Below are 26,042 nucleotides of genomic sequence, written 5' to 3' on the forward strand. Positions count from 1 at the left end.
AATTGAGGAAATCTCTATGTTTGGTAGATGATTCTGGAGAGGATGCAAATTCAGGCCACATGAACAGGTTTATACAAGAATTCTTATAACCTTCATTTATAGGATGTTCCCAAGTCATCCTAAGTGTTAGAGTCCTAACATTTTGGTCTGCTGTTGGGAAATGGATTCACCTTCAAATTTCATGCTGTGCATTCAGCAAGCTCACTCTCTTGCCTGTGGCTGTGCTTTCTGCCCACCCTCGCCACACTGCCTAAAATAGTTGCTTCCTGGGATGTTTCCCTTGTGGCACATTGCACTACATACATGTGTTTCCTTGCTCATCCCATACCCATGTTCTTGTGCTTCTTAACACATGGTACAGCTATCCAGGATACCTCATCTTCCATAGTTTCTTAGTTACTTGTATTCCTTGCTTTCTTACATACCTTTATTCAACTGTTTGTACTTTTTGTTGTTTGATAGATAGATAGAGGGCCTCCCAGGTGGTGCTAGTGGTAAAGAATCCACCTGCCAATGAAGAAGATGTAAGAGATGTGGGTTTGATCCCTGGATCAGGAAGATGCCCTGGAGAAAGAAATGGCAAACCTTTCCAATATTCTTCCCAGAAAAATCCCAAGGACAGAGGAGCTTGGTGGGCTACAGTCCATGGGATTACAAAGAGTTGGACTCAAGTGAGCATATGAGCACATCACAACACACAGATAGACAGATAATGATAAATAGTGGATATATAGATATGTATATATATCATGTATGTATATACGTATGTAAAATATATAAACTTTGAATTTTTTGGCATAAACTAAGGAAAAACAAAAGAGTGGTGTGTATTTCTGTATGTGTAGAGGGTTTAATTGTTTTGATTAAATGCTATTTGGGGTTTGTTTACTTATTTTAGAAGTCCCTGATGTAAAATTGCATTCTTATCTAATTAATTTGAACATTGGAAATATATTTGAATTGTTGTTTCTGTTTTAGTCATTAAGTCATATTTGACTCTTTGCAACACTGTGGACTACAGCCCACCAGGCTCCTCTCTCCGTGAGATGTCTCAGGCAAGAATATTGGAGTGGGTTGCCATTTTCTTCTCCAGGGGATCTTTCCAAACCAGAGATCATCTCCTGCATTGACAGGTGGATTCTTTTCCACTGAGCCACCAGGGAAAGCCCTATATCTGAATAGAGAGCTCTTTTTCAAATCAGTTCAGTAAATGCTGAAGAAGGTACAGAGAAAAGGGAATCCTCTTACACTGTTGGTGGGAATGCAAACTAGTACAGCCACTATGGAGAACAGTGTGGAGATTCGTTAAAAAACTGGAAATAGAACTGCCATATGACCCAGCAATCCCACTGCTGAGCACACACACTGAAGAAATCAGAATTGAAAGAGATACATGTCCCCAGTGTTCATCGCAGCACTGTTTACAAGAGCTAGGACATGGAAGCAACCTAGATGTCCATTGGCAGATGAATGGATAAGAAAACTGTGGTACATATACACAATGGAATATTATTCAGCCATTAAAAAGAATACATTTGAATCAGTTCTAATGAGGTGGATGAAACTGGAGCCTATTATACAGAGCGAAGTAAGTCAGAAAAAAAACACCAATACAGTATATTAACACACATATATGGAATTTAGAAAGATGGTAATGATGACCCTGTATGTGAGACAGAAAAAGAGACACAGATGTAAAGAACAGACTTTTGGACTCTGTGGGAGAAGGTGAGAGTGGGATGATTTGAGAGAATAACACTGAAACATATATAATGCCATATGTGAAATAAATGACCAGTCCAAGTTCGATGCATGAAACAGGATACTCAAAGACAGTGAACTGGGATGACTCTGAGAGATGGGATGGGTAGGGAGGTGGGAGGGAGAGTCAGGATGGGGAACACATGTACACCCATGGCTGATTCATGTGAATGTATGGCAAAAACCACCACAATATTGTAAAGTAACTAGCCTCCAATTAAAATAATTTTAAAAAATAAATAAATAAAATAAAAGGCAACACTGAAAAAAAAAATAAAGAAATAAAATCAGTTCAGTTCAGTTTAGTTCAGTCGCTCAGTCGTGTCCAACTCTTTGCGACCCCATGAATCGCAGCATGCCAGACCTCCCTGTCCATCACCAACTCCCAGAGTTCACTCAGACTCACGCCCATCAAGTCAGTGATGCCATCCAGCCATCTCATCCTCTGTTGTCCCCTTCTCCTCCTGCCCCCAATCCCTCCCAGCATCAGAGTCTTTTCCAATGAGTCAGCTCTTCTCATGAGGTGGCCAAACTACTGGAGTTTCAGCTTCAGCATCAGTTCAGTTAAGTAAGTGCTTAAAAAAATCAAGTTATACTGCATATACAAGTAAACATATATTTTTCAAAAGTATATTCCTATAAATTATCAATTTTATTTGCCCTTGATAGTAATATCAAATCATTCTCTAACAAGGTGTCTCCTCACCTAAGGTGGTCACACATTTCTCTAAAACTCAGCATCTCTTGCAGCTATGGTAGAGTCATTGCCATCCACCAGGCAAGCCAAGGGGCAGTTGTCAATTTTTCCATGCTTTACAGCAGGAGTCCTCAACTCCTGGGCTGGGGACCAGTACTGTTAGCCTGTTAGAAGGAGGTGAGTGACAGGCTAGTGAAGCTTCATCTGACATTTCTCATCACTCGCATTATTGCCTGGTCCATGGAAAACTTATCTTCCACGAAACCAATCTCTTGTGCCAAAAATGTTGGGGACTCCTACTCTAAAGCAGCTGTTTTAAATGTTTGTTGAGTTCTGCTTCTAGTGCAAACTCATTGCCTGTGTTAGTGAAAGAAGTTTTTTGGGGGCTACATCATCTTCACTGAGGAAGCAGATCTTTTGCTTTCATAGTTATCATCTAACCCAAATCAATTTCAGTAGATATGTGCCCTAATATGGGCTTTCCTGGTGGCTCAGTGGTAAAGAATCTGCCTGCAATGCAGGAGACCCAGGTTCTATCCCTAGGTCAGGAAGATTTCCTGGAGGAGGACTTGGCAACCCACTCCAGTATTCTTGCCTGGAGAATCTATGGACAGAGGAGCCTGGCAGGCTGTAGTCCATAGGGTCACAAAGAGTTGTACACAACTGAAGTGACTGGCACACACACAGGCACATCCTTTAATGTAGACATACATGTTAGGGGAAAAAAGATTTAGTTCTGCAGTTTGAACACTAAAGATGTTAAAGTAATGCATAAGCTAGCATGTTAAAAACTCCTAAGTTTCCTTTATATGCCAGCATGAATATTAAGAATAGTAAGTTTCTCATTTTTGACAAATGAAGTAATGAATTTCACATGGACCAAGCACATCTGGAATTAACTTATCAATGCTGCCCACCCAAAAATAAAACTCAAAACAGGTGACTGTGAATGGGGCCATTTATTAATTTTTAAGAAAGTATAAAAATCGCAAGAAATAGATAATTTCATTTGCAGATCCTCTTTTCTCATCAAGCAAGCTGCTTCTTATTTGAACACCTGAGTTTCTTGCTCATATTACTGAACAGTATTTGCCAACCAAGTTTTTATGACCATATTTAATTAGGAATGGCAAATCATCTGTAATCATAGAATTGATGGGCCATTATTTACTTAATTTAAATATTTTTCTTAACTATTCTCCAATCAATGGATAAGTCTTCTCTCTGTGAATAATTTACACTGAATGATGGTTACATTTATCAACTAAACATGTTTATTTAGTTTAGTTTAATTTAATTTAAATTTAACTTATCTTTGGATGCAATTCTTTTAATAGGAAAAGCATTTTAATGAGTTTTTCTCCCTGGATAAACATGCAGCCCTCCACTAAAGTTCTGTATGTTCTTTCTGAAGCAGAATGTTTTCTTTGAAATCAGCTTGCCTCCAGATTTCCAGAAAGACTATAGAAAGATACCTACAAGGATTTAAAATACTTCCTTGGTAAACATTCTTCATTATCTTAAATCTCCACAATATTCATTTTGAAATGAAAATCCAAACTGTATCTTAAAAAATTGCTATTCTATTTCATATTGTATGTTATTTCATCAAAATATTAATACTTTCAACTCACATTTATCTTTTTTACAATTTTTATAATCCTTACAAGTAGCCTAGGATTCTATTTCTTTTTTTCCTTTTTAAAGAGGAATTAGAATTAAGGATGATGGAGAGAATGTAAAAAGGGACTGTGTGTGTGTGTGTGTGTGTAGGATGCTCAGTTATGTCCAACTCTTTGCTACCCCTTGAACTGCAGCTCACTAGGCTACTCTGTCCATGGGATTCTCCAGGCAAAAACATGGAGTGAGTAGCCATTACCTTCTCCAGGGGATCTTCTCGACCCAGGGATATAAACCAGGTCACCTACATTGCAAGCAGAATGGGAGTAGGCGTTTTCAAAAACCTATAGCTATGGCTTCAGTTCAGTTCAGTCCCTTAGTTGTGTCTGACTCTTTGCAACCCCATGAACCACAGCATGCCAGGCCTCCATGTCCATCACCAACTCCCAGAGTTTACCCAAACTCATGTCTATCGAGTCGGTGATGCCATCCAGCCATCTCATCCTCTGTCATCTTCTTCTCCTCCTGCCCCCAACCCCTCCCAGCATCAGGGTCTTTTTCGATGGGTCAACTTTCTGCATAAGGTGGCCAAAGTATTGGAGTTTCAGCTTCAGCATCAGTCCTTCCAATGAACACGCATGACTGATCTCCTTTAGGATGGATTGGTTGGCTCTCCTTGCAGTCCAAGGGACTCCCAAGAGTCTTCTCCAACACCACAGTTCAAAAGCATCAATTCTTTGGCGTTCAGCTTTCTTCACAGTCCAACTCTCACATCCATACATGACCACAGGAAAAACCATAGCCTTGACTAGACGGACCTTTGTTGGCAAAGTAACGTCTCTGCTTTTGAATATGCTATCTAGGTTGGTCATAACTTTCCTTCCAAGGAGTAAGTGTCTTTTAATTTCATGGCTGAAGTCACCATCTGCAGTGATTTTGGAGCCCCCCAAAATAAAGTCTGACACTGTTTCCACTGTTTCCCCACCTATTTCCCATGAAGTGATGGGACCAGATGCCATGATCTTCATTTTCTGAATGTTGAGCTTTAAGCCAACTTTCTCACTCTCCTCTTTCACATTCATCAAGAGGCTTTTTAGTTCCTCTTCGCTTTCTGCTATAAAGGTGGTGTCATCTGCATATCTGAGATCATTGATATTTCTCCCTGCAATCTTGATTCCAGCTTGTGTTTCTTCCAGTCCAGCGTTTCTCATGATGTACTCTCATATAAGTTAAATAAGCAGAGTGACAGTATACGGCCTTGACATACTCCTTTTCCTATTTGGAACCAGTCTGTTGTTCCATGTTCAGTTCTAACTGTTGCTTCCTGACCTGTGTATAGGTTTCTCAAGAGGCAGGTCAGGTGGTCTGGTATTCCCATCTTTTGAAGAATTTTCCACAGTTTATTGTGATCCACACAGTCAAAGGCTTTGGCATAGTCAATAAAGCAGAAATAGATGTTTTTCTGGAACTCTCTTGCTTTTTTGATGATCCAGCAGATGTTGGAAATTTGATCTCGGGTTCCTCTGCCTTTTCTAAAACCGGCTTGAACATCAGGAAGTTCACGTACTGCTGAAGCCTGGCTTGGAAAATTTTGAGCATTACTTTACTAGCGTGTGAGATGAGTGCAACTGTGTGGTAGTTTGAGCATTCTTTGGCATTGCCTTTCTGATCACATGAACCACAGCCTAGTCTAACTCAATGAAACTAAGCCATGCCATGTGGAGCCACCCAAGATGGACGGGTCATGGTGGAGAGGTGACCCGTTAGGTGACCCTGACAGAATGTGGTCCACTGAAGAAGGGAATGGCAAACCACTTCAGTATTCTTGCCTTGAGAACCCAATGAACAGTATGAAAAGGCAAAATGATAGGATACTGAAAGAGGAACTCCCCAGGTCAGTAGGTGTCCAATATGCTACTGGAGATCAATGGAGAAATAACTCCAGAAAGAATGAAGAGACGAAGCCAATCCAAAAACAATACCCAATTCTGGATGTGACTGGTGATAGAAGCAAGGTCCGAGGCTGTAAAGAGCAATATTGCATAGGAACCTGGAATGTTAGGTCCATGAGTCAAGGCAAATTGGAAGTGTTCAAACAGGAGATGGCAAGAGTGAATGTTGACATTCTAGGAATCAGTGTACTAAAATGGACTGGAATGGGTGAATTTAACTCAGATGACCATTATATCTACTCCTGCGGGCAGGAATCCCTCAGAAGAAATGGAGTTGCCTTCATGGTCAACAAAAGAGTCTGAAATGCAGTACTTGGATGCCATCTCAAAAATGACAGAATGATCTCTGTTTGTTTCCAAAGCAAACCATTCAATATCATGGTAATCCAAGCCTATGCCCCAACCAGTAATGCTAAAGCTGAAGTTGAAAGGTTCTGTGAAGACCTACAGACCTTTTAGAACTAACACCCAAAAAAGATGTCCTTTTCATTATAGGGGACTGAAATGCAAAAGTAGGAAGTCAAGAAACACCTGGAGTAACAGGCAAATTTGGTTGGAGTATGGAATGAAGCGGGGAAAAGGCTAATAGAGTTTTGCCAAGAGAACACACTGGTCATAGCAAATACCCTCTTCCAACAATGCAAAAGAAGACTCTGCACATGGACAACACCAGATGGTCAACACCGAAATCAGGTTGACTATATTCTTTGCAGCCAAAGATGGAGAAGCTCTATACAGTCAGCAAAAACAAGACCAGGAGTTGACTGTGGCTCAGATCATGAACTCATTATTACCAAATTCAGACTTAAATTGAAGAAAGTAGGGAAAACCACTAGACCATTCAGGTATGACTTAAATCAAATCCTTATGATTATACAGTGGAAGTGAGAAATAAATTTAAGGGACTAGATCTGATAGACAGAGTACCTGATGAACTATGGACTGAGGTTCGTGACATTGTACAGGAGACAGGGATCAAGACCAAGCCCATGGAAAAGAAATGCAGAAAAGCAAAATAGCTGTCTGAGGAGGCCTTACAAATAGCTGTGAAAAGAAGAGAAGCCAAAAGCAAAGGAGAAAAGGAAAGAAATAACCATCTGAATGCAGAGTTCCAAAGAATGGCAAGGAGAGATAAGAAAGCCTTCCTCAGCGATCAATGCAAAGAAATAGCTATGGCTTAGAGAATATGAATATATTAATATATAGCCTGGGAGGAAGTATATTTTTTACATTTTACATTAATTTTATTTTCTAACATAATGTCTGAAATAATTACATCCAGATTAAAACAGAAATTAACTGTTGATCATACCTGTCAGTCCGAACTCCCCTTTCATTCACTTAACAAAAATATATCAAGTAACCTCCATAGAATATATGGAGTAACAAACAAACAAAAAAATTACTGCCCTTGTGGAGATTGAATTCACATGGGGGAGGACAAAAATTAAACAGAGGATGTAATAAGAACATAAGTTATATAGTTTTTGGGAGAAGTTAATGTATGAAAAAATTAAGAAATATAAGGATCAGAAGTACTGTGGGAGAGACAGTGTATTAGTCTGCTTGGACTGTCATAACAAAATATCATTACCTAAGTGGCTTAAACAACAAGGAAATATTTTCTCTAACAGTTCTGGAGACTGAGAATCCCAAGATGTAGGTGTCAGGCCAGTTCAGTTTGATTCCTGGCAAGGATGGTCCCCCTGGCTTACAGAGACTAGCTTTCTTGGTGTGTGCTCACCTGGCAGAGAGGAGTGAGGAGACAAGTTTTCCAGTGCCTCCTCTTATAAAGACAGTAATCTAATCAGATCATTACACCAACCTTATGATTTCATTTAACCTTAACTAATTCCTATTTTCAACATAACTTAAAGCTAATCTATTAAAAGATAACAGAGTACCAATTCCCCACTATCAATTCATTTGTCTTAGGATGGAAGCCCAAATCCCGTATGACTTTGTTCCTTCCATCTCTCTACAAACTCATCTTCTACCATTCTCCCTAAAGCTTGCTCTACTCCTGACTCACTGGTCTTCTTATGTTCTGCATATAATTCTTCTAATACTTCTGTACTACTTATTCCTTCTGCATGGGATGCTTTCTTCTAAATACTGGCATAACTAAATCCAAACTTCAATCAGAAGTTCACTTAAATGTACTTACTTAATGAGGTTTATACTGACCACTCTGTTTAAAATTTCAGGATATGTGTGGTGAAGATGCTTCCCAGGTGACTCAGTGGTCCTGCCAATGTAGGAGATGTGGATTCAATAACTGGGTCAGGAAGATTCCTCTGGAGTAGGAAATGGCAACCCACTCCAGTATTCTTGCTTGGAGAATTGCATTGGACAGAGGAGTCTGTCAGGCTATAGTCCATGGGGTTTCAAGGAGTCAGACATGACTGAGCGACTAAGTATGCACACATGTAGTAAAGATGGCCAATTAGGAAGATTCTTAACTCACCACTTTCTGCAGGCATACCAAAACTACAACTATTTACAGAGTAAGTATCTATTCTGCTAAGTCACTTCAGTCGTGTCCGACTCTGTGTGACCCCATAGATGGCAGCTGACCAGGCTCCCCTGTCCCTGGGATTCTCCAGGCAAGAACACTGGAGTGGGTTGCCATTTCCTTCTCCAATGCATGAAAGTGAAAAGTGAAAGTGAAGTCGCTCAGTCGTGTCTGACTCTTCGCGACCCCATGGACTGCAGCCTACCAGGCTCCTCCGTCCGTGGGATTATCCAGGCAAGAGTACTGGAGTGGGGTGCCATCACCTTCTCCAAAGTATCTATATAATGATTTTAATACTAGCAGAAGAGATTTTTCTGCAACTGGAGATATAAAGAAGAAACCACAACAGAGATGGGGATGGAGGACAGAGACACAGTGTAGTTGAGACCCACAACCCCAGGTATGCAACCCACAAATGGGAGGGTGATCACAGTTGCAGAGGTCCTCCCCAAGTAGCAAAGATCCCAATCCCTATAGCAGGCTCCCCATCCTAGGCATCCTGTATCAGAAAAGAGTCCCTAGAACTTCTGTCTTTGAAGGCTAGCTGAATTTGCATTCAGAGAGCAGGAGGGGCTATAGGAACAAGGACTCCACTTGCAAAGGGCATGGACAAAAGCTCAACCCTTCAAGTCCCAGTGAAGAGGCAGTAATTTTAAAGGATTCTGGGTCAGGCACTCTGATCTTGGAGAGCCTCCTAGACAAGCCAGAGGCAACAGAGTCTCCCCTTAGAGATTTAGACACTGGCCACAGTCATTTTGGGGAGCTCATTCTACTGCAGCACATTGACGCTGGCAAGTGATATTTTGGAGTCCTTGCTCTAGATTATTAGTGATGAGGGACTACCTGCCCACCATGAAGCTAACACCAGCTCAGGGCCCTCTTGGACTGAGCAGCTAACCACTTCAAAACTTTGCCCTTCTCTCAGCAGCCCAGGAGTCATGAGGCAGTACTTGACAGGCAAACAGACTGGGAGCTAGTCTGGCCTACCAGAGAACACACAGTAGTCAGCTCTACCACAATGGATGGGGCCATGCAGCCCAAATAGGCATACCCCTAGATCATATACTCCAGTGACCTGAAGGGGGTGTGCTGCTGGGCCCTAGGGGGCATCTCCTACATTAAGATCACTTCTCAGTGACAGGGAATGTAACTGACCTATGTAACATATAGAAATAAATAGACCAATAGACAAAATAAGAAGACAGGAATATAATACAAGGAACAAGACAAAATCTTATAAAATCTTAGAAAAAGAACTGAACAAAGTGGAGATAAGCAATCTACTTGGTAAGAAATTCAAGGTACTCTTCACAGAGATGCTCACTAAACTCAGAAGAACATGCATGAACATAGTGATATTTTTAACAAAGAAATATAAAATATTAAAAGTCCAAACAGAGCTGAAAAATACAATAACTAAAATAAATATACAAGAAAAAATCAATGCCATATTAGATAATACACAGTAACAAATCATCAAACTAAAGACAGAGTAGTGAAAATTACCAAAATTGAAAAAAGAAAAAAGGAAAAAAATAATTTTAAAGACAGTTTAAGAGACCTCTGGGACAACACCAAGTTTACTAACATTCACATTATAGAGGTCCCAGGAAAAAAAAAAGGAAAAAAATAATTTTAAAGACAGTTTAAGAGACCTCTGGGACAACACCAAGTTTACTAACATTCACATTATAGAGGTCCCAGAAAAAGAAGAGAGAAAGGGTCAGATAATTCATTTAAAGAAATAATAGCAGAAAACTTCCCTAAGCTGGTAATGGGAACAAATGGCAGGCTTCCAGAAGCACAGAGCATCCCAAGTAAGATCTACCCAAAGAATCCGAAACCAAGACACATCATAATTAAATGTTGACATTAAAGATAAACAGATAATTTTAAAATCAGTCAGAGAAAAACATATTACAAAAGAATCCACATAATAAAAGAAGCTGACTTCTGGGCAGAAATATTGCAGGTAAAAAGTGGCATGATGTATTCAAAATGATGAAAGGAAAAAAAAATGTACAACCTAGAATACTGTACCTAAAAGGGGACCTCAGTAAAATGTGAAGGAGAGATAAGGAGATTTACAGACAAGCAGAACTTAAAATAGTTCGGCACCACCAAACCAGCTTTACAAGGAATGTTAAAGGGATAACTCAAAGTAGAAAAGACCACAATTAGAAATATGAATTGTCACAATAAAAATATATTTTCACTCACCTAGAGCCAGACATCCTTGAGTGTGAAGCATTTGAACTGACTAACTGACTGAGAAATATTAAAAGTATAAAAAGGAAAATCTCAATAGTAAAGGCAAACACAAACCTTAAAACACACAAAAAAACTTAAAAGTAGTAGACTAACCATGTATAAGTTTGGCTTCCCTGGTGGCTCAGGCAGTAAAGAATCCACCTACAATTCAGGAGACCAGGATCCGATCCCTGGATTGGAAAGATCACCTGGAGAAGGGGGGCTTCCCTGGTAGCTCAGGTGCTAAAGAATCTGCCTGCAATGCAGGAGATCCTGGGCGATTCTTGGGTTGGGAAGATCCCCTGGAGAAAGGATAGGATACCCACTCCAGTATTCTCAGGCTTCCATAGTGGCTCAGCTGGTAAAGAATCCACCTGCCATGAGGGAGGTTCAATACTTGGGCTGGAAAGATCCCCTAGAAAAGGAAAGGCTATCCACTCCAGTACTCTGGCCTGGAGAATTCCATCGACTGTATAGTCCATGGGATCGCAAAGAGCTGGACACAACTGAGTGACTTTCACTTTCACTTTTTTCTGGAGAAGGGAATGGCAACCCTCTCCATTATTCTTGCCAAGGGAATTAAATGGACTGAGGAGCTTGGTAAGTTACAGTCCATGTGATCGCAAAGAGTCAGATACGACTAAGCAGCTAACACTTTGAGTGACTTTGAATCACATATAAACCTAGTAGGAAGGTTGAAGACAAAAATAGATAAATCTTTTATGAAAACACTAAGTTGTTAAGGGACACACAAAACAAAAGGTATAAAATGATGTCAATCACATTAAACATTAGAGGGAGTGAAAATGCAGAGTTGTTAAAATGCATTTAAACTTAAGAGATGACCAATTTAATTATATATATAGTATATAAAACTGTATATATATATATATATGTACATATATACAGTTATATATTTATATATGAACATCATGATAATCACACATTAAAAATTTACAAGAAATACACACAAAAATGTGACAGAAATCCAAATATAAACCTAAAAATAGTCATCAAATCACAAGAGAGAAAAGAACAAAAAAGAACTGTGGAAACAACCAGAAAATAATAAACCATATAATAACTCCATACTTATCAATAATCATTATAAATTTAAATAGACTAATGCTCCAATCAAAGGAAATACAGTGAATGAATGATAAAACAAGAACCGTATATATGATGCTGACAAGAGACTCACATCCGTTCTACAGAAACAAATTGAAAATGCGGGGATGGAAAAAGGTCAGGTCAGTTCAATTCAGGCACTCAGTAATATCCAACTCTTTGTGACCCCATAGACTGCAGCACACCGGGCTTCCCTGTACATCACCAACTCCTGGAGGTTGCTGAAACTCATGTCCATTGATTCAGTGATGCCATCCAACCACCTCATCCTCTGTTGTCCACTTCTGCTGGCTTCAATTTTTCCTAGCATCGTGGTCTTTTCCATGAGTCAGTTATGGTGGCCATCATGGCCATCATCAGGTGGCCAAAGTATTGTAGCTTCAGCTTTAGCATCAGTCCTTCCACTGAGTATTCAAGACCGATTTCTAGGATGGACTGGTTGGCTCTCCTTGCAGTCCACGGGACTCTCAAGAGTTTTCTCCAACACCACAATTCAAAAGCATCAATTTTTTGGTGCTCACTTTTCTTTACGGTCCAACTCTCACATCCACACATGACTACTGGAAAAATAACTTTGACTAGACAGACCTTTGTTGGCAAAGTAATGTCTCTGCTTTTTAATATGCTGTCTAGGCTTGTCATAGCTTTCCTTCCAAGCAGGAAGCGTCTTTTACTTCATGGCTGCTGTCACCATCTGCAATGATTTTGGAGTCCAAGAAAATAAAGTCTTTCACTGTCTTCATTGTTTCCCTGTCTATTTGCCATGAAGTGATGGGACTGGATGCCATGATCTTCGTGTTTTGAATGGTGAGTTTTAAACTAGCTTCTTCTCTCTCCTCTCTTCCATCAAGAGGCTCTTTAGTCCCTCTTTGCTTTCTACCATAGGGGTGGTTTCATCTGCATATCTGAGGTTATTGATATTTCTCCCAGAAAGCTTGATTCCAGCTTGTGCTTCATCCAGCTGGGAATTTCACATGATGTACTCTGCATAGAAGTTAAATAAGCAGGGTGACAATATACAGTCTTGATGTACTCCTTTGTTCTCTATCTGGTCCTAACTGTTGTTTTTTAACCTACATACAGATTTCTTAGGAAGCAGATAAGGTGGTCTGGAATTCCCATCTCTTGAGGAATTTTTCACAGATTGTTGTGATCTACACAGTCAAAGGCTTTAGCTTAGTCAATGAAGCAGAAGTAGATGTTTTTCTGGAATTATCTTCCTTTTTCTATGATCCAGTGGATGTTGGCAATTTTGTCTCTGGTTCCTCTGCCTTTTCTAAATCCAGCTTCTACATATGGAATTTCTCAGTTCATGTACTGTTGAAGCCTAGCTTGGAGAATTTTGAGCATTATTCTGCTAGCATGTGAGATGAGGGCAATTGTGTGGTAGTTTGAACATTCTTTGGCATTGGCTTTCTTTGGGATTGGAATGGAAACTGACCTTTTCCAGTCCTGTGGTCACTGCTGAGTTTGCCAAATTTCCTGGCATATTGAGTGAAGCACTTTAATACTATCATCTTTTAGGATTTGAAAAGGCTCAGCTGGAATTCCATCACCTCCATTAGCTTTATTCATGGTGATGCTTCATAAGGTCCACTTGACTTCACACTCCAAGATGTTTGGCTCTAGGTGAGTGATCATACCATTATGGTTATCTGGGTCATTAAGATCTTTTTTATTTAATTCTTCTGTGTATTCTTGCCAACTCTTTGTAATATATTTTGATTATTTTATGTCCATACAATTTCTGTCCTTTATTGTGTCCATCTTTGCATGAAATATTCCTTTGGTATCTCTAATTTTCTTGAAGAGATCTCTAGTCTTTCCCATTTTACTTTTCCCTCTACTTTTTTGCACTGATCATTGAGAAAGGCTTTCTTATCTCTCCTTGCTATTCTTTGGAACTGTGCATTCAGATGGATATATCTTTCCTTTTCTCCTTTGCCTTTAGCTTCTCTTCTTTTCTCAGCTATTTCTAAGGCCTCCTCAGACAACCATTTTGCCTTTTTGCATTTCTTTTTCTTGGGGATAATTTTGATCACTGCCCCTTGTACAATGTTATGAACCTTTGTCCATAGTTCTTCAGGCACTGTGTCTGTCAGATCTAATCCCTTGAATCCATTTGTCACTTTCACTGTATGAAGTGAAGTTGCTCAGTCGTGTCTGACTCTTTGCAACCCCATGGACTGTAGCCTATCAGTCTCCTCCATCCATGGGATTTTCCAAGCAAGAGTACTGGAGTGGGTTGCCATTTCCTTCTCCAGAGGATCTTCCCAACCAGGGATCGAACCTGGGTCTCCCACATTGTAGACAGATGCTTTACCATCTGAGCCACCAGGGAAGTCCCTTCCACTGTATAATTATAACAGTTCTGATTTAGATCATACCTGAATGGTCTCATGGTTTTCCTTACTTTCTTTAAGCCTGAATTTTGCAATAACAAGTTCATTATCTTATCCACAGTCAGGTCCTGGTCTTGTTTTTGTTGACTGTATAAAGTGTCTCCATCTTCAGCTGCAAAGAATAGAGTCAGTTTAATTTTGATATTGACCAACTGCTGATGTCCATGTGTAAAATCATCTCTTGTGTTTTAGGAAGAGGGTTTTTGCTATAATCAAAGTATTTCCCTGGCAAAACTCTGTTAGTCTTTGCCCTGCTTCATTTTGTACTCTAAGGCCAAACTTACCTGCTATTCCATGTATCTCTTGACTTCTTACTTTTGCATTCCATTCCCCTATCTTGTAAAGACATCTTTTTTTTTTTTTTTTTAGTGTTAGTTCTAGAAGGTCTTGTTGGTCTTCATAGAACTGTTCAACTTCAGCTCCTTTGGAGTTAGTGGTTGGAGCATAGACTTGGATTACTGTGATACTGAGGGGTTTGCCTTGCAAATGAACAGGGATCATTCTGTCATTTTTGAGATTGCACCCAGGTACTGCATTTTGAACTCATTTTTTTTTTTTTTTTACTATGAAGGCTACTCCATTTTTTCTAAGGGATTCTTGCCCACAGTAATATGTATAATGGTCATCTGAGTTAAATTCACCCATTCCCCTCCATTTTATTTCGCTGATTCCTAAAATGTCAATGTTCACTGTTGCCATCTCCTGTTTGACCACTTCCAATTTACCTTGATCCATGGACCTAACATTCCAGATTCCTATACAATATTGTTCTTTGCAGCATCAAACTTTGCTTCCATCACCAGTCACATCCACAACTGGGCATTGTTTTTGCTTTGGCTCAGCCTCTTCATTCTTTCTGGAGTTATTTCTCCACTCTTCTCCAGTTAGTGTATTTGGCACTACCGACCTGGGGAGTTCATCTTTCTGTGTCATAACTTTTTGCCTTTTCATACTGGAAAAAAGTATTCTATGCACACTGAAACAAAAAGAAAGCTGTGGTATCAACACTTATGTTAGACAAAATAGACTTTAAAGCAAAGACTGTAACAAGAGACAAAGATATTTTATACTGTTGAAGAGATCAATCCAAAAAGAAAATATAACAATTATAAATATAAATATATATATATACATAAATACAACACATGAACACTTGTATACATAAAGCCTATATTAGCAAAATAAAGGAAAACTTGGCAGTAACACAATAGTAGTGAGGATTTGAAGATTTTACTTATATTAATGGACTCAGCTTCCAGACAGGAAATCAATAGGAAACACTGTCCTTAAATGATACATTACACCATGTGGATTCATCGATATCTACAGAGCATTCCATCCAAAATAGCAGAAAACACATTCTCTTGAAGCACACATATATTATTCGCCAGGATAAACCACATGCTAGACCACAGCACAAATTTTTGAAGAATTAAATCATACTGAGCACTTTTCCAACTACAATGACTTAAGATAAGAAATCAACTACAAGATAAAAATTGCAAAAAAAACACAAACACATGGATGGTAAACAATATACTACTAAATAGCTAAAGGCTGGAGACTTCCCAGGCTGTCCAGTGGTTAAGAGTCCTCACTTCCAGTGCAGAAGCTGTGGGTTAGATCCCTGATCAAGAAACTAAGAGCCTGCAGAGCCAAAAAATTAATAAAATAATTTTTTTAAAGAAAAAATGCATTGATCTGCTGATGTATGTTCATACTTGCATGCTAAGTAAGTCACTTCACTTATGTCTGACTCTTGTGACCCTATGGACTGTAACCTGCCAGATTCCTCTGTTCATGAGATTCTCCAGGCAAGAATACTGGAGTGGTTGCCATGCCCTCCTCCAGGGGATCCTCTCAACCCAGGGATCAAACCCATGTCTCTTATGTCTCCTGCACTGGCTGGCAGGTCTTTACCACTAGTGCCACCTCAGAAGTCCAAAAATTTAAAGGAGTGTTAACACCTATTCTTCTCAAACTATCCAAAAAATTGAGAGATAAAGACACTTCCAAAATCATTCTGTGAGGGAAGCATCACCTTGATTTTAAAACTAGATTAAAAAAAATACAGAAAAGAAAAATATATGCCAATATCACTGATGAAAACATTCAAAAATCCTCAACATAATATTAACAAGCTGAATTGAACAATGCATAAATAGAATTACACACCAAAATCAAGTGGGATTTATACCAGGAATGCACAGATGATCCAATATTCCCATATCAATCCTTGTGATATATAACACATTAAATAATTGAAGAATAGAAGTCATATAATCATCAAAATAGGTACAGAAAGGCTTTTGACAAAATTCAACATTCATTTATGACAAAAATTCTCAACAAAATAGCTATAGAGGAAATATGCCTCAACATAGTAAAATCTATATATGACAAGCCCACAGCTAACATAAAATTCAGTGGTGGAAATCTGAAAGCATTCCCTCTAAGATCAGGAACAAACCAAGAATGCCACTTATACCACTTTTATGGAAGTCCTAGCCATAACAATTAGGCAAAAAAATAAATGTAAGGAATCCAAATTGGTAAGGATGTAAAACTCAGTTTTCAGATGACATGATACTATACTATACATAGAAAATGATTTAATGAAAGAATTAATATTGTTAAAATAACCAAACTACCTAAGGCAATCTACAGATTCAATCCAGTATCTATCAAAATACCAATGGCATTTTTCATAGATCTAGAACAAATAACTTCTAAAATTTGTATGGAAACACAAAACATCCAAATAGCCTAAACAATTGAACAAGAAAACAAAAAGCTGGGGTATCATGTTCCTTGATTTTGAAATGTACTTCCAAGCTACAGTAATCAAAATAGTATGGAAATGAGAGCCCAGAAATAAACCCATACACATATGGTCAATTAATCTATGATAAATGATGCAAGAATTAAAATGGGGAAAGAAAAACTTTTTCAGTAAATAATGCTTGGAAAACTGAACAGCTTCATACAAAAGAATCAAATTGGACTACTTTCTCACACCATATTCAAAAAAATTAACTCAAAATGGATTAAAGACTTAAATGAAACCATAAAATTCCTAGAAGAAAATATAATATGCTCTTCAGCATGAGACAATATTTTTGGGGATCTATCTTCTCAGGTAAGGGCAACAAAAGCAAAAATAAACAAATGGGACTACATCAAACTAAAAACTTTAGCATAGCAAAGGAAACTATCAACAAAACAAAAAGGTAGTTTATTGAACTATTTGAAGATATTTGCAAATCATACATCTAATAAGGGGTTAATATACAAAATATAGAAAGAACTCATACAACTCATCATCAACAATGTTAAACTTAATTAAAAAATAGGCAGAGGATCTGAATAGACATTTTTCCAGAGAAGACATAGAGATGGGCACAGACACATGAAAAGATGCTCATCATCACTAATCACAGAGAAATGCATGTCAAAACTGCAATGAGCTATTACCTCACACCTATGAGAATTGTTTTTAGTGAAAAGGCAATAAATAAGAAATGCTGATGAGCATATGGAAAAAAGGAAAATCTTGTGCACTCTTCATAGGAATGTAAGTTGGTATAGCCACTATGGAAACAGTGATAACTTTCTCAAAAGAATTCAGAAATTGAAGTACTAAACAATCCAGAAATCCTACTTTGGGGTATTTATCCAAATAAAATAAAAACACTAGCTCAAAAAGATGTATGCATTCCAATATCCATTGAAGCATTATTTACAATAGCCAAGATACAGAAGCAATTTAAGTGTTCATTGATAGATGGATAATGAATATTTGGTATACCCACACACACAATGGAATATTGCTCAGCTATAATAAAAATGGAATCTTGCCATTTGATAACATGGATGGGTTTGGTGGGTCTTATGCTAACGAAATAATCAAATACCACATGATCTCACTTATATGTGAAATTCACCAAACAAACAAACAAAACAAAATGAAAACAGATTCTTAGATATAGAGAATAGACTGGTGTTATCAGAAGGTTATGGTTGGGGGATGTAAAGTAAGTGAAGGAGATTAAGAGGTACAAACCTCCAATTACAAATAAACAAGTTATAAGCATGTAATATACAGCATAAGAGTAACAGTATGGTTAGTAATATTGTAATATATTTGTTTGGGGACACAGGGTTACTAGACATACTATGGCAGTCATTTCAGAATGTACTCAAAGTCAAATCATTATGTAATACACCTGAAATGTAACATAGTGTTGTACATCAAGTGTATTAAAAATATATTTAAATTTTAAAATATTTTAAATCACTACCTGCCTGTTTTGGACTGATTTGTATCTCCCCAAAATTAGTATGTCGAAATCCTAACCCCTGTATAACTGTACTTGGAGACTAGGACTTTAGGGAGATCAAAGGGCACCTAGATGTATGAGACTAGAGTTTAAGAGTGAGGTTTAGAATGAAGATATAAATTAGGAAATTATTGGCATATAAGTTGCATTTAATGCCATAAGACTGAATGCACTCTCCAAGGATATAAGCATAAAACAAAGAAAACAGGAGTATGAAAATTGAGCCCTCAAGCATTCCAACAGTAAGAGGTTGTGGAAAAGAGGATTAAACCAAAAGATATAGAGAGTAAGCAGCCATTTAGTTTTGGAAAAAGAAATGTGACATCCTGACAGACAAAAGAATAAAATCTAGCAAGGAAGAGAAAGTAATCAACTGGGTCAAATGCTTCTGATTTGGCAACTATTATGAGGAATGAGAATTGATCATTGATTTAAACAAACCAGAGGTCATTCATGAGCTTGATACTAGAAGTTATAGTAAAATTTTAAGGACTAAAGACTCATAAGAATCGGCTCAAGAGAAAATGGGGGAAAAGTTAATGTAGACAACTATTTTAAGAAGTCTTACTGCAAGTGGAAGTGAAAAAATCAAAACACTCTGAAGTCAGAAATGTCATAATTTGCTTTTGAATTGGAGTGGGACAAGAGAAAAAAAGTAGAAATACAGGATGTCTCAAAGTTTGGGATATAGCAATTGTCATTCACCGAATAAGGAATACTGCAGAAGTAGGGGAGGAAATTAAGATTAACTCTATCTAAATGGAAATGTTTAATAGATTAGAGGGCATATGAATTTGGAGTCTAGGGAGGAAGTTCATAGCTGAAAATGTTACAGCCATCAGCATACAGAAGGCATTTAGAACCATGAGACTGGATACGATCACCTTAGAGTACAATAAAAAAGAAAAGGCAGTTAGTAGAACTGTGGTGCATATGGAAGATAAAAAGAAAGTAGCAACGCAGACTGAAGAGGCATAATTGGAAACAAGAGGAGCGGAAGTTTTGAAAAGCATTTCAAAGAGCAGAGAATGATTAACTGTGTCGAAGCATGATGTTGGAACAAATAAAATAAGGAACAGAGACGTGAGCACAGTGTTTTAGAATTGGAGGCCACTGGTGATCTCGACGGGAGCGGTGGATTGCTGGAGGTGAGAGCCTAACTGCAGTGAGTCCGAGAGTGAATGTGTGTGTGTGTGTGTGTGTGTGTGTGTGTGTGTGTGTGTTCAGTCAGGTCTGACTCTTTGTGACCCCATCAACTGTAGCCCACCAGGCTCCTCTGTCCATGGAATTTTCCAGTTAAGAATACTCAAGTGGGTAGCCATTCCCTCCTCCAGGGGATCTTCCCCACCCAGGGATCAAACCTATGTCTCCTGCATCTCCTGCTTTGGTAGGGAGATACTTTACCTCTGCACCACTCAGGAAGTTTCAAGAGTGAATTAAAAGAGAATAAATGAAGACAGCAAATAAGGGACAAATATTAATAACTCTCAAGAAGCTTTGCTGTAAAAGAAACATAGAGAATGGGTGAAGGTTGGAAGGCAAGAAAAATTTTAAAGAATTTTGTTTTGTTTTTAAGTGGAAAAATATCTGCATGCCTGTATTAGAGACCTTGGCAGGGGAAGGGAGCAGGTAGGAGAGAGACACAACTGAGCTGGACTGGTTACTCTTCTATACAGTATTTTAAGAGGGCTACACCTTGAGAGGCATGAAGTTGCCTCAAAGGGGACTCAGTTTTCTCCTGGAGTAAAACGTTCGAAGAAAGTTGATGGAAGAAGGATGCGGACATGGGGATTTTGCTAGTGATGGATTATGAATTCCAAAGATCATAGTCACAGGCTTTTTTTTTTTTTCATGAGTTTGATGTTTACTATACATGGTATTGTGGTTCCCTCTGGTCTTTTCATCCAGACTATGAGAATGGGGTGTAGGGTGTGGAGATCAGGTATAGCATCTTATTTATCTTTGCATCCTTCCTCTAATGCAATAAGGGTTTAGTTCAGTTCAAGGCATTTAAATGTTAGGGAAGGATGGCAATTGAGACAGACAGAATTCTATAGGGATTAGAGTAAAGGATGAGGGATGACCTCTATGTCTGGAGTTGCTTGGAGTGACTGACATTAAACAGAAGTCAATGAAACAGTAGGTCCTGATGGACCCAAGGCAAGTACTGGTGAATCAGTTTGTTCTTGGGTCTTGAGAGAGCTGAGTGTCTTGGTATCTCTTCTTCCCACCTTTATGTTTGGCAGACACAGCTCAGAATTCTGCCAAATGGTGTACTGAACAGTGGCCTTAATCCTCTACCACTCAGACTTCAAGGATGTTGCTCATTTGCCAGTGCAGCAAACGAGGACAGACATTTTTTTCATGTTTTCACTTCATTGCTTTAAAAAGTCAGCTCTGTAGGGCTGTGAGATGGGTCAGGCAGCCCACACTGCCTATGCTCTGAGCATTCACCTTTCACTGAACTGATTATTTAGTAACATTCTCTTGTTGCATTTCAAGAGAGATTTTCATGGGAAATGCAAGATGCATTTTATTTCACCTTGTAGTAAAAGTCTACAGCGTCATCAAATCAAAAGCCTCTCCCCTCCCCAATACTGCCCTGCCATGCTTAAACAGAAATCAGGGCAGCTATAAATTCAGAGGATGTTTGCACTTCATAGGGAGGTTTTGCACTTTCCGCACTTTCACCTCTGGAACAAATGTTCTTCCAGAAATATTTCCTAGACAGCAGAGAAGAGGGAACAAGAAAAGCAGTCCCAGATAGAACATAAACACTAGGTAAAAATGCTTTACTATGTGGTAATTATATTGACACACAGTTTTATGTTTTAATAAAAATCTAAATGTAGTACAAAAGTCACTCCAAGGAGAGTTCAGAACTTCCACTTGGAAACCACAAACTGGAGTTTTTAAATTAGAGAGATATATTCCTAAACCACTGCTTGGAACTGCCAAGTGGCTGAGCATGTTTGGCAGAACTGGGAGAGGCAAACTGCTCAAGAAATTTCCCTAGAAATACAAGAACTGTTTGCTTAAATTGGAGCACTGGTTGGCATCTTCTCTGGGGTTGAAGGGTTGACAAAAAAGATTTTAATGTAGAAAATGGCAAGTTGTGTTGTGTCAATCTATATGTAAAGATGAGATGAAAGAATTTTAACTATAACAGACTTTGACATGTGCTACTGCTTACTTCTGAAGACTGATTTTTGTTTTACTGATGAGACTGGCAGTGACACATGACCATGTGATATAAGGGTATATGCAGAAGCCTGTCATGTCTGTCAGGGCATAATATCTTTGATTGCAATATATAAGCATTTCTAGTTCACCTCAGTTCAATTCAGTTCAGTTGCTCAGTTGTGTCCAATTCTTTGCGACCCCATGGACTGCAGCACACCAGGCTTCCCTGTCCATGACCAACTCCTGGAGCTTGCTCAAACTCATGTCCAGAGTCAGTGATGTTCTCCAGCCATCTCATCCTCTGTCATCCCCTTCTCCTCCTGCCCCCAATCCCTCACAGCATCAGGGTATTTTCCAGTGAATCAGTTATTTGCATCAGATAGCCAAAGTATTGGAGCTTCAGCTTCAACATCAGTCCTTCCAATGAATATTCAGGGCTGATTTCCTTTAGGATTGACTGGATTGATTTCCTTGCTGTTCAAGGGACTCTCAAGAGTCTTCTCCAATACCACAGTTGAAAAATATCAATTCTTTGGCACTCAGCTTTCTTTATGGGCCAACTCTCGCATCCATATGTGACTACTTGAAAAACCACAGCTTTGACTAGATGGAAGTTTGTCGGCAAAGTAATGTCTCTGCTTTGCAATATGCTGTCTAATTGGTCATAATTTTCCTTCCAAGGAGGAAGTGTCTTTTAATTTCATGGCTGCAGTCACAATTTGCAGTGATTTTGGAGCCCAAGAAAATAAAGTTCACCTAATGACATGAAATTTCCTTCCTCTCCATAGTCCCAGAAATCATAACAGGGGACATGGAGTCAGCCATGGCGGTGGAGCTGAACCCCTGGGTAGAATATGAATTCAGAGTGGTGGCCACCAATCCAATTGGGACTGGAGACCCAAGCACTCCATCTCGAATGATCCGCACAAATGAAGCAGGTAAGAATATTAGAGTCAGAATTCTATTGGGTATGCTCCTTAATAGCTTTTTAAAAATTTACTTATTTTTAATTAAAGGATAATTGCTTTACAATATTGTGTTGGCTTCTGCCATACATGACATGGATCAGTCATACATGTATATGTATATTTCCCCTCCCTCTTGAACCTCCCTCCCACCTCCCAATCCATCCCACTCCTCTAGGTTGTCACAGAGCCCTGGTTTTTGTTCCTTGAGTAATACAGCAAATAATCACTTTTAAAGCAATTTGAATTAACCATTATTGCTTTAGTGTAATCTTTCCAAATTCATTTACCTGGACATCATAAAACTATTTCCTTTAAGATAATAATTTCATTTTATTTGTTTTCAGAACTTTTTCTCCTTTTATCCACAAATACAGGTCTCAGTTCAGTTCAGTTCTGTTCAATTACTCAGTCCTGTCCAACTCTTCGCGACCCCATGAATCACAGCACGCCAGGCCTCCCTGTCCATCACCAACTCCCGGAGTTCACTGAGACTCAAGTCCATCGAGTCAGCCATCTCATCCTCTGTCATCCCCTTCTCCTCCTGCCCCCAATCCCTCCCAGCATCAGAGTCTTCTCCAATGAGTCAATTCTTCGCATGAGGTGGCCAAAGTACTGGAGTTTCAGCTTCAGCATCATTCCCTCCAAAGAAATCCCAGGGCTGATCTCCTTCAGAAAGGACTGGTTGGATCTCCTTGCCAGTCCAAGGGACTCTCAAGAGTCTTCTCCAACACCACAGTTTAAAAGCATCAATTTTTCGGTGCTCAGCCTTCTTCACAGTCCAACTCTCATATCCATACATGACTATTGGAAAAACCATAGCCTTGACTAGATGGACCTTTGTTGGCAAAGTAATGTCTCTGCTTTTGAATATGCTATCTAGGTTGGTCATAACTTTTCTTCCAAGGAGTAAGCCTTTTTAATTTCATGGCCGCAGTCACCGCAGTGATTTTGGAGCCCCCAAAAATAAAGTCTGACACTGTTTCCACTGTTTCCCCATCTATTTTCCATAAAGTGATGGGACTGGATGCCATGATCTTCGTTTTCTGAATGTTGAGTTTTAAGCCAACTTTTTCAGTCTCCTCTTTCACCTTTCATCAAGAGGCTCTTTAGTTCCTCTTCTCTTTCTGCCATAAGAGTGGTGTCATATGCATATCTGAGATTATTGATATTTCTCCAGGCAATCTTGATTCCAGCTTGTGCTTCCTCCAGCCCAGCGCTTCTCATGATGTAGTTAAATAAGCAGGGTGACCATATACAGCCTTGACGTACTCCTTTTCCTATTTGGAACCAGTCTGTTGTTCCATGTCCAGTTCTGACTGTTGCTTCCTGACCTGCATACAAATTTCTCAAGAGGCAGGTCAGGTGGTCTGGTATTCCCATCTCTTTCAGAACTTTCCACAGTTTATTGTGATCCACACAGTCAAAGGCTTTGGCATAGTCAATAATGCAGAAATAGATGTTTTTCTGGACCTCTCTTGCTTTTTCGATGATCCAGCGGATGTTGGCAATTTGGTCTCTGGTTCCTCTGCCTTTTCTAAAACCAGCTTGAACATCTAGATGCTTAAATTTCTCCCCAACCCTTGCACTTATCTTCAGGTTAAGTGAAGATGTTAGTTTCTTCTTCTAATTATGTACTCATTCAATATAGCAGGTCCGTAAAATTCAGAATAGATTGGCTCACCCTTTTTTTCTCCAGTGTTAGCAGTTATCTCCAATTATAGGCACTTTCTTAAAATTCTTTATGCTGCCTTCACCACCTGACCTGCTATAAATTATACTTTGAAAAGACAAACTTTGCCTTAACTTGACCAACTTAGAAAACACCAGCATGCTTCCAGTCATTTAGAATAATGTGTCTCTGACAGAATATTTATAAAGACCACATAAGGAAGATTAACAGCTTTATTTAAAAACAAATTTTAAGGTATCTTGTTTAATACTTGAAAGAAGCAGAATTAAAAAGTTGTTAATAGAGTTTTGATTACTTTGGACAAAGTCTTATTGAGATTTATCCTTTATGACCCTATTAAATTGTATGTAAAACATATTTGGTAAGGGACTAGTTTAGGCAAACACAAATATCAACAATGTTGATGAGAATAATTAAAACAATAGAGAAATGAAGAGGGGGTAGATTACAGATACAAGAGGGAGGAACATTAATGCCTTTACACTCAGTGATAACATGAATCTCAATCATTACAGTATAAGTACAGTAAGGGTGAGAATCTTGTCTTTTTTGTTCACTGTTTTATTGTTCACCTTGAACAATGTCTGGCACTGGTAGTATGTCTTTGTTGAAAGATTAAAAATGACTGTTAGTTTCCTTTCCTTTATATGCTGCCACCCACACCAGGACCGAGGTCAGAGAAACATGTACATAGGGGACTAAGAATGAAATGCGTACATTTTTATCACAATCATTGAATTGGACCAAAAGATGTGACTTGTGACTTCTTAGAAATCGAATGCAGTTTATAATAAACTATTAAAAGTGTTGGTTCTTTCTTTAAAACACACTGTCTCATTCTTTAAAAACAGAAAGAAAGAAAAGAATCAGAAAGTGAGAATAATCATTACATAATGTGAGAATTACAATAATTCTCATAAAGTGAGAATAATCATTTAAAAGATGTTCAAATTCTTTTCATATAAAAATTAAGCACCAAAAAAATTAAAAATAGAGTAGCCTAATACATTGGAAAAGATTCATTCACAGAAAAATCCAACTTTCTGCTTTTGTGCTTTGCCAATTACAAGTTGTTTTTTCTTGCTACATTTTCAATAGTGTGAATTTTAAATTAAACATTAATTGCTTGGTTGTATTTCCATGCATTCATAAAATCAGCCATGCTTTCATTGTGTACAGGTGTTCATTAATTAAGAGTATAAGAGGTTAGTTGTTCCTCATTTTATGTACTCACTGTGCAGATATTGAAATGACTGCCAACATTAGTACTTAGGCTCACATATTTTCTAAAAAGCACTGCCTTACTTTGCATATTGTTAATTGTGTTTAAACAAAGGCAAAGATTACTGCCTAATTCAGATGCTCTCTATAAATATTCATTTCAAAAATAAATAATCCATTTGGGATGACTAATCCTTTTAGACTTTCAATAGTATAAATCTCTTTGTGCTATTAAAAAGTACTTTAACAAAAACACTGTCACATTTCAAGCTAAATCGTATTCAGATGATGCATTTTAAAAGATTTGCCCCTCAT

General features: G+C 38.5%; 1 protein-coding gene across 1 annotated transcript in view; it reads left to right on the forward strand.

Annotated features, from left to right (window-relative positions):
• Positions 1-26,042, forward strand: part of CNTN5 (contactin 5) — a 1,686,091-nt gene that overhangs the window by 1,582,945 nt on the left and 77,104 nt on the right. Inside the window, exon 18 of the mRNA XM_025266987.3 lies at positions 22,637-22,786. Coding sequence (XP_025122772.3) covers positions 22,637-22,786 — 150 coding nt within the window. The remainder of the gene's footprint in view (positions 1-22,636; positions 22,787-26,042) is intronic.

The sequence above is a fragment of the Bubalus bubalis genome, chromosome 16 (genome assembly GCF_019923935.1).
Source record: "Bubalus bubalis isolate 160015118507 breed Murrah chromosome 16, NDDB_SH_1, whole genome shotgun sequence".
In the NCBI taxonomy this organism is placed as follows: Eukaryota; Metazoa; Chordata; class Mammalia; order Artiodactyla; family Bovidae; genus Bubalus; species Bubalus bubalis.